The 9493-nt window shown below is 28.6% G+C and overlaps 1 protein-coding gene across 4 annotated transcripts; it reads right to left on the bottom strand.

Moving 5' to 3' along the window:
- Nucleotides 1–314: 314 nt before the first annotated feature.
- LOC105204140 lies at nt 315–6537 on the bottom strand. Of its 4 annotated transcripts, none has more exons than XR_005576048.1 (7): nt 6348–6472; nt 3226–3353; nt 2960–3157; nt 1725–1917; nt 1193–1446; nt 930–1105; nt 315–658 (listed from the first exon to the last, which is right to left on the bottom strand). XR_005576048.1 is itself a non-coding variant. In XM_039456009.1 (2 exons), the coding sequence occupies exons 1-2, from the start codon at nt 6433–6435 to the stop codon at nt 4284–4286; spliced, it is 252 nt and encodes an 83-aa protein (XP_039311943.1). In that variant the 5' UTR covers nt 6436–6537; the 3' UTR covers nt 3831–4283. The 4 variants fall into 4 exon arrangements, 1 of the variants encoding a protein (XP_039311943.1); XR_005576049.1 differs by lacking the exon at nt 6348–6472 and adding an exon at nt 3498–3641 and having other exon boundaries at nt 1725–1876; XR_005576047.1 differs by lacking the exon at nt 6348–6472 and adding an exon at nt 3498–3641.
- Between the last annotated feature and the right edge of the window lie 2956 nt (nt 6538–9493).

Consider the following 9493-nt stretch of genomic DNA (forward strand, 5'->3'; position numbering starts at 1 on the left):
TAACTAAGAGTGAGAAAATACAATTTACTCAAATATTTTCGAAAAATTAAAATTAAACAATAATTAAAATATACGCAGCAATTTTCTAAAAATGTTTTTTCAAGGCAAATAGTAAAAATAAAAGTATAAATGTGTGATTTTTACAATTGTTTTATGCAAAGTTGCACATTGTTGATTTAAAAAAAAAAAATTATTTATTGGCTTTATTGTTGTCCAAGTGATTGTGTGTCCAAGTATTTTGTCAGTCCACAACAAAGCTAATTATAATGAAATAATACAAGGAAATAGCTTTGAAAATATTAAAAAATGAAAAATTATAAATCAAATTGTATATATTTCAGATCTTACAAATTAATTTATTCTTTTAACCTTTAATATTAAAGACAAATGTTGATCCCTTTTTTCCCCTTCCATCCAAGTCTGGATCCATTTATCCAGCTTCTGCTTTTCCTTTTTCCTCTCATAAATGACGATTTTCGAAAAGCGACAATATATCCGAAACTATATTATATAAAATGTTGCTTTTTTGAAAAAGTTGAACGAAGAATGACTTCGTAAATTGAAACCTGTCTCTTCACGCGTATCATTTCTTTCATTAACAGCTAGATTTGACAACATACGAACGCATGTTCTACGCACGTTCATATTATCTTGAGATCTATAAAAATAAACATTAACATAATAATACTATACGGTAATTCTTTCAATTATGTGCTTTTTTATGAGAAATAAGATAATGTGTATTATATACAAAATTTTGAAAAAAAAATTATATTTTAAAATGTTATGTGAAACATAATTATCAATATAAATTATAAAATATTGATATAAATGCTAAAAATTGATGCATAAAAGTTAATTTACTCGCCGTAGATGTATTTCGACCATGGTTCTACCTTATTAAGGAACCTAGTAGCGAGATTACTTACAATTAATCCAATCAGCATATATTTGATCGGATCCCGGAATCGGCGATCGCTCCAATCTGGTGATCAAAAGTTGCACAGTTTGTTCGCAAAATTCAGAGCTCATCGTCATCATTTTGCTGAGTACATTTTCGTTGTTATACTTGTCGGGATACTGGCATACATCCAATACCAGCGGACTATAAATAATCGCGCATATGTTAATTACAATATTTAATAATCGATTAAGTTCAAATTTTTGCAATTTTCATCATTTAAATACATACACAAATTTCACGAGCAATCCATTCCCAGTAACGATTTCATGTTCAAGTGCGCCATTCACAAACTTCGCCTCGGCATCGTCCACCGCACTCTCTAAGGCTTCTTCACCATTATCCTGAGCATCGAGGTATTTTTAGCTCGAGGAACTCGCGTCGTGCATTCGAGTTTCTCAAGATTGATGCGTTCGCCAATTTTAACTTTAATAACTGGAGTCGTACGCGCTTTTCTGATTTTTTCTTTTACCTTGATTCGCTAACTGCAATTAAAATAAAATTCTTTGTATGCAATGTTTTCATACCAGTTGTATTTAATTAACACATAATAATCGCACTGACATGATATAGCGTTAGGTGCATCTGCCGCGAAAGAAATATAAGCATTCTCTTCCATGCTAATAAAACATCTATTAATAATATCAAGATCTCTTGGAATATGTCATGATTAGAATACTTGTATAAGAAAATTTGTTTTTAATTAATTTCCCAAAAGTTTCAAATTATTTTTTGAATTAATTTCACCACTTTGAAAACTTACCTTAGAAATGGTTTTTTGACGTCTTTGCTAGTTTGTGTTATTTTTAACTTTCTGCAAATATCTCGCGCTAAAAGAAGATCGTTCTTCATGCGCAGACGTAATCCTATCTTCATTAACACGTCCAGATTATTGGTCGTTGTATTGGAGTTTCCCTGAGTTATTATCGTTATTATCATTAATGCGATTCTGCTATCTATAATATTAACGATGTATCTAAATACTTTATGGAGAATTTTTCTCATAATACCTTAATGTATAGTATTTATTAAAATATATTTTAAATTGGTTTTTAAAACACTAAATGCTGGTGGAAAAAATATTTTTCAAAATTGCTTTCTGTTTTTTACAACTTAAACATTTTTATAAACCAGTTTAATTGCCTGACTTAAATATTATCAAATTTTTGTGAGTAGTTTGGAAAGGTAGAACAAAAAAATAGATTTTCTTATTCAATATCCTTTAAAAGATATTATCGATGGTATACTTCCAAAAGAAAATCGAGTTTTTGGTATCGTTGTATTTAGTACATTATCGCCGATTCTTTGGTTTTTTTTATGATGTTATAATGCGATCGTGGAGCGCTCCAGTAACGATTGTAATACGAGAGGCGTTCAAGACAAACCTTGGGATTTTGATGTTATAACAGAATACATTTAAAAGAATGGAAATGACATCTATTTCTCAATATAATTTCCTCCCATTAAGTCCAAGATTGACTTGAACGATAATCATAAATGTAATGTAATGTTACTTAAAAATAATTTTTTGTTTGTTTTGTAAAATAATTATTTTCAGACATACGACGTTTTGCAAGTATACCATCGTTATGCTACAAGACTGCTATAACTGATGACTATTTAAGTATTGTATGCTGTTATCCTTACAAACAATTAATAGGTCAACTTTTTATTAATAAAATAAGTAGTATATTTCCCAAGCAGAACAACAAGTCAAAATGACATCAAAGTGATTTACAATTGTGTCAAAATGACATTAAAATAAATCGTAATTGATTGAAAAGTGACTTTTAATTTGATCATTTTGCAGTCACTTTGACATCATTTTGACGTCTTGATGACTCCCTGTTCTGCTTGGGTTTCTCAGGAGTTTACGTTATTTTTTCTTGTCTATCTCCTGTGTAGTTTTGTATAAAGTTGATTACATACTGTGAAAATTGTAAATGAAAAAGCAGTAGATAACCCGTTTTCTATATTTCAATTATTAAATTTATTTACCTGTAGCAATTCACTGTTTAATTCTCCAGTCTCGTGCAATATTACAACAGAGTCAAAGCTGGGCTCTGATTAGCCGCTTTAACTCCTTCAGCAATTTGATCAGATGATTTGCACGAGCAACAGCTATTTGACGGGAGGATCATTTGTCATTATCGAGATAGATCTTCTTGCATACCGCGGTAACATTATTAAAAAAATCTGAAAAAAATTTTTACCTGTTAAAATATGGATTTCTCTAACTTCTTTTTTTCGTTAAAATTACTTACAGTATTTATATACAATTTTTTTTTATTCTGTTTTTCAAATGCTTTCTAGAAATGCATAGACAAGAGTTGCTAAAGAATTTTTTTATATTTGTTAAAGTAATAAAAACTAATTCATTAAGATTTCAAACCTAAAACAGAAAATGCCAAAAACACGTATTAACAAAAGGATTATGTATAAATTTATTATATACTATCCTGGACAACACGCCTTATAATATGTGTGTTGTACTTTACGGTGTACACGGCTTATATGGAATTAGCAGTGTACTAACAATAAGTTGTATGTAACCTCGGCTTCTAGTATTTCTTAGACAGGTACAGTTGACAGGAGTAAGTTCCTGGAACTGCGACAAATTAAGGACGAAGTAGCTACAGGTGATCTTGCACCGATTTGCAGTTTTGACCAGGCAAGTAACGACGACGAGGATTAATCGTTATCTCGAACAGGGCATATATTATGACATTCTTCGGAATGAATTGTGATTGGAATTATTCCGTTTTCTTTACAAAACACAATAAAAATTTAAAGAATAACTAAATAAGTCTGATCGGAATTCATTCTGAACAATTTCATTATACGTACTCAGATTTGCTGTATTCGAGCTCAACGATGCTTCTCTGAACGAAAACCGAAGTAAAAGATAATGTCCGCCTTTCGGATCATTGCATATGTTAGGTTTTTCTATAGGAAGGGGTATAAGCACGTCCAGCATCACAGCAAATGCTTTCACTTCCGAGACATCTTTGCCTATAAAAAATATATATTAATATGACCAAAAAAGAGTAGACAAAGAGTTGATGAGAATGCACGGTAAGCAGTGCGCAAAAAATCTTTTTTTTGAACAATTTTTTGGGATTTGTTTAATATTAATATGATTTTATCAATATTCTATAAATAAAATTATTGCATCAATATTATAAACTTTTTATTAAAAATTGTAAGTAAGTAATAATTTTGAATTAATAACACTCTCTCTTTTTCTCTTTTTTTCTCTCTCAATAACTATCTATGTGTATCAACAATGACTCCTCTCAAAGATATAAAACTTTTTCTAACGTTAAAAAATAATTCCTATGAAATATAATTGAAATACATTTGTTTTACTTGTTAAAAATTTGACGACTATATCTACTTTGGAACCACGAGTATATATGCATTTCTCAACAGACATATCGGGGCAGGATGAAATTGAAAGTTCCGTCAACTTGCCTATCTCCGAACCTAAAGTGGGTAGTATAGTAGTAGTAATTTAAAATTGTATACATCAAGTATACATTATCACAAATAAATGATTTATACGTAAGTATTATACATTAATTTATTGTTAAATAAGATTTATAAATGTTTATTCAACACGTGAATTTAATTTACTTTAATTCAATTTATTAATGATTACACAAACATCCGTATCACACAAAGATACTCTTTTTGTATTGCTGATTTGCTGTAATTACAGTAATAATAATTACATGTTAGCTAATTACTGCAAAACTACTGTTATTATATACACTCAGACAAACATTCAAAGTATACATCAATTAAATAGCTTAATGTGTAATACTACTAGCTTCCGGTATTACGCCGGTATTCTTAATTTATAAGGTCTTTATTATGTAAATATTCTTCCTCTAATTTATAATTAACGCAACGCAAATCAATTGATACGTTACAAACACTAATGCTTCTTCAAATTATTTTATAAAATTCGTATCGTTCACTATTTACCAAATTAATTGTTATTTATACTTAATTCTTTTTTTTTTTTAGTAAAAATTAGCGATTAATTTTAGTAATTGAACTCTGCATGAAACAATATTTTTTGCTTGAAAAAGTCCATAACTTTAATAAAAAATATATATATATGTAAAGTGCGTATAATAAAATATAGAATGTTCTGAAATTATTTCTTTATTGCAAATTCTTTGATAAAGAGTAAAATCAAAATATGCCCTATTTTGACTCAGTGATATCAAAGGTTAAAACGATTTTAATGTATAAAAGTGTTTAACAATTGCAAAGTAGTGCAGAGGAAAAAGTGACAGTCATCCTGCAACGTTCTGAATTATCAGTAATTATTTTTTATTAGGTTTTTGTATTTAAAAATCCGCTTTGAAATTAATTAAAATTTGAAATCTTTTTGATCTATTATCTCTAAAATCGAAAACCGGATCACCATAAAAACTACATATTTGTAACCTGTTCGTTGAGATCTTTAATCTGATACCCATCTTGACCCTTAATATTATTAACAATAATAAGTAATTAGCCAATTGACATCACTCTTTAGTATTTTTTCGAGGCAACTTTAATAATACATTTAAAAAATATCCTTATTGATTATATTTTCTTCCATTTTCAAACTTTAAATCTTATATATCATTATTTATTTTTATATCTTTTATATATTTTATTGACGCATAAGAGTAACATTTTTGGTCCGATAAAATCTAGTTATTTCGAATTGTCTAACAAATAAAAAGAAAAAAATGTTCCAAAATACCACGTAGGGCCTAAAATAGGGACGTAAGATGACTTAAAATTATTTTAACTCTAGAACACATTATAGATGTAGGGAGACCCTCTCCCCCACCTATGAAATTTTGATCACTTGTGTGAAGACGGAATGAGAAAAAAGATTCGGGATAGAAGAGGAGTTTGAATGAGTCTCCACTATTAATCGCTATGATTAATCAACTTTATTGCTCAACTAGAGTCTTTAAACGTCACGGAAGTAAATTTTGATTTTATTAATAGCACAATGTGTTTTAGGATTAAAGATATTCTTTAATGTTATATAATTTAACAACATTTTTATAAGTCATTTTGAAAATCTAATATTCCAATTTTGAATGATGCTGTCTAGATTATAATTCAAGACATAAAAATATTGAAATATTAAATTTTGAACATGAGGATAATAAATTTATTTATTTTATAAGCAATATAAAGATTATTGCTATCAAATAATAGATCAAATAATAGATTTTAATACTTTTTATTAGTTTTGTTTATTTTAATTAGTATAATTAACATATTAAATTAATGAGCAGTCTTGATAAAGAAAATAATAACTGAGCTTCTTATGGAAAAGTTCTTCAAACTTATTAGAGTACCAACTTACCACAGTCCTCCAAAACGAAGGCAAAGGAAGATGTTATGCCGCACAGAACAAATATTAATAACGGAAAGACAGCACTGATTCGCGTCATGTTTCTTCCACAATCTTCATGCAGATATTAACGATGTCGTGTAAGATCTTTGCACCTAAATTTATAATACCCGCTTATCTAACATGAATATGTAATTTATGTTATTACTCTAATGATAGACTATGTTGTTACAAATGATTTCACAAATGGCTAGGTATCTCTTGGTTTCTCATCCACATGTATTGAAAAATGTTATTGAATTTTCAATAACGAAATATGATGATAAAAGACAAAATTTAAAATGTGCGAATAAAAATAAATATATATTATATATAAATCAGTAAAGCCAGAATTTTTTTGTTACGTACAATAATATAACGAAAATTACTCCAATTATTTTATATATTCTTTTTAAGATCTTTATAGTATCGTACGTTGCATTATTACTGTGGTGCATTTATTAGTTTTGTCAAAAATCTTCGGAATAACATAAACAACGAATCGATAGTTTTTAGACATTTCACCCATTCGGAAATTTGACATCTACTGAAATTGCACATCGTTTTAGCATTGATATCTTACCCATACATCACAGAGAGATTGCAGGAACATTGCAGAATGATTTCATTGAAACATTGTAATATTGCATTTTGATTGCAAAACATTGCTGCAACATTGCTGGAAGATGGAGATTGCAGCAACATTAAAATGTCCGCTTTTTGAAATATTGCATTAAAACATCCCATTTTCCAAAATATTCACATAAATATTATTACACCACATAATTCCAATGAACAAAACAATATTTGTGTAACATTTTAAAAAACATTTTTTGCAAAAAGAAATTCTCGGGAATCTTTTTCGGAAATTTCCAAGCAGTCACCCATCCAAGTCGCGACTCTGGTGAACGTTGCTTGGCCTCCGTGATCACTGCGAATTGATCCCTCATGATGACCTGTGAACACTTTATGCTGATATGTGTATATAACTGGTAGATTAAGTCAATATACGTTATAGAAAAAATAAAATATGTATAATTAAAGCACAGTATTTATATAAACAAATATAAAATTATAGAATTTTTTACCATTTTTAATTTTGCAAATGCAGAATAGCATTTGGAATAACTTTTCTGATATTTGTTTAAATAAGAATGTAATTGGAAAATATATATCAATATAATACAATAATTAAATTAAATATGAAAAAATTTTTATTAAAAAAACAATTAAAATATATTGTTTGTTTATTGGGTTCTTGTAGATCAAGGTTTCTTCATATATGGACTTATTAATATAAATATTTATGTTTTTTAACAATACTATGATGCACACAGCACCACGGGACCGCATGCCTTTTTCTAAATGTCTTAGAGTCAACATTTGAAGGATGTCTGCAGACGTCTATGCAAAGTCGATTTGCAATCAACTTTGAAAGTCTGACTTGGATGAGTCGGCTTACAGTCGATATATGGACGGTTGTATTGTTAGGGAATGTAGAGATTCAGCAAAAAATTTAGTATCTTAGTTTGCTAAATGTAGATGAATAATAATGGATGAGTTAAATTAATATATTATTATACGCGAATATTTTGCTTTGGCTCTTTATTGCCACTAATTTATTAAAAAATTATGATATTGCAATGTTTCCGGAATATTACTGGCATATGCCATGCGATGTTGCAGGCATATTGTTAATTTATGTTTCTGCAATGTCTCCGTAATATTGCATTGCAATCTGCAACATTGCAACATTGCTGCAATGTTGCTGCAATTTTCTGTGCTGTATGGGTAATAACAAATTAGTAAATCGATATAAACTTTTGTTTAGAAATATTGCTCAGTATTTTATTTATTCATAAACAAAGTTTCACAATATTGACAATGTTGCTTCTTAATAATTTCGTTGACATAAGTGAAAATGTATTGCTATATCATAAGAATACGTGCAAAATTTAAAGTTGAATAACTCGTGAACCAGAGTTAGAAGATCGACTTCAGATTTTAAACATGTGTTTAAATAATAAATAGAAACGATTTATAAAATTTTCAAGACATTGTAAATGTTAGGACGTTACCGCCAGTACATCCTTAAACAAAATTATTCGAATTAGACTTTCATTTCCGTTTACAATGTTACAATATTTCAATACTTAAAGATTTTATTATTTACATATAAATTATTTTTATATTTTTTACACATATGTGTATATATGTATAGTCGTGAGCTAAAAGGTTGCAACACATTTTCTTCGATTGTTTTTGAAATGTAGACTTGCTCATTAAACGGCGAACGTCATTGGTTCTTACCTGTGGATCCAACCAATTAAGCATCAAACCATTTACCATCAAAAAAAATGTGTTGCTACCTTTTAGCTCACGACTATACATACAGCGAATTTTTAAATTAAACTAGATAGTTCGAAAAGTTGTATAAAAAAAGATACACGTTAGTATGTAGTAATTTACATTAGTATTTAATTGTTTAAATAAGATATTCTTAAGAAAGGATAAAAACAAGCAGTATTTCTTTATCATAACTTAAACGTAAATCCGATTAAAACGATGTTTTATAAAATTACATAAAACAAAAAGTTTAAAGCTGTTTCTACAAAAGTTTAAAGTTAAAGTTTAAAACTGTTTCTTTGTACTTATCAATTTTTAAAACAGAATCTTCTGCTATCACATATTGCTTTTTACGACGAAATCTCGCACTCTCGTATACTAAATGCTGAAAGAGAAGAATGTATCTCCGAATAATACTTTTATACGTCGTGCTTCCAGACTGTTTCGAAATTTTCTCGGGAGAATATTCTCGAAAATTATGTCGTAAAATCAACAATTTAAATGTATGTTGTAACTATAGTTTTTACATGTAAGTTACTCTCACATTAACATTAAATAAAGTATTTACAAGAAATATTTACAATTACTTACACAAACAAATGTTATAAATAAGTGTACACAGATTTTACAGGTTTGTGAATATTACAGAACTTCGAGTGAGCGACTCCGACTTTGAATACGTGAACAACATAATTCCACGGTCGGAGTAAAAGTGATTCCGACTTACAATTAGTTTCGCAAACGCCGTGTGAAATTCAGAAACAAGCGATTCC

The sequence above is a fragment of the Solenopsis invicta genome, chromosome 12 (genome assembly GCF_016802725.1).
Source record: "Solenopsis invicta isolate M01_SB chromosome 12, UNIL_Sinv_3.0, whole genome shotgun sequence".
NCBI lineage: Eukaryota > Metazoa > Arthropoda > Insecta > Hymenoptera > Formicidae > Solenopsis > Solenopsis invicta.

Bases quoted from the DNA above. Each gene is read 5' to 3' on its own strand.
- LOC105204140 (XM_039456009.1), bottom strand. From the start codon at position 6,435: ATGACGCGAATCAGTGCTGTCTTTCCGTTATTAATATTTGTTCTGTGC. The intron at 4,448-6,347 runs GTAAGTTGGTAC...TACCCACTTTAG, and splicing joins CTTCGTTTTGGAGGACTGTG to GTTCGGAGATAGGCAAGTTG.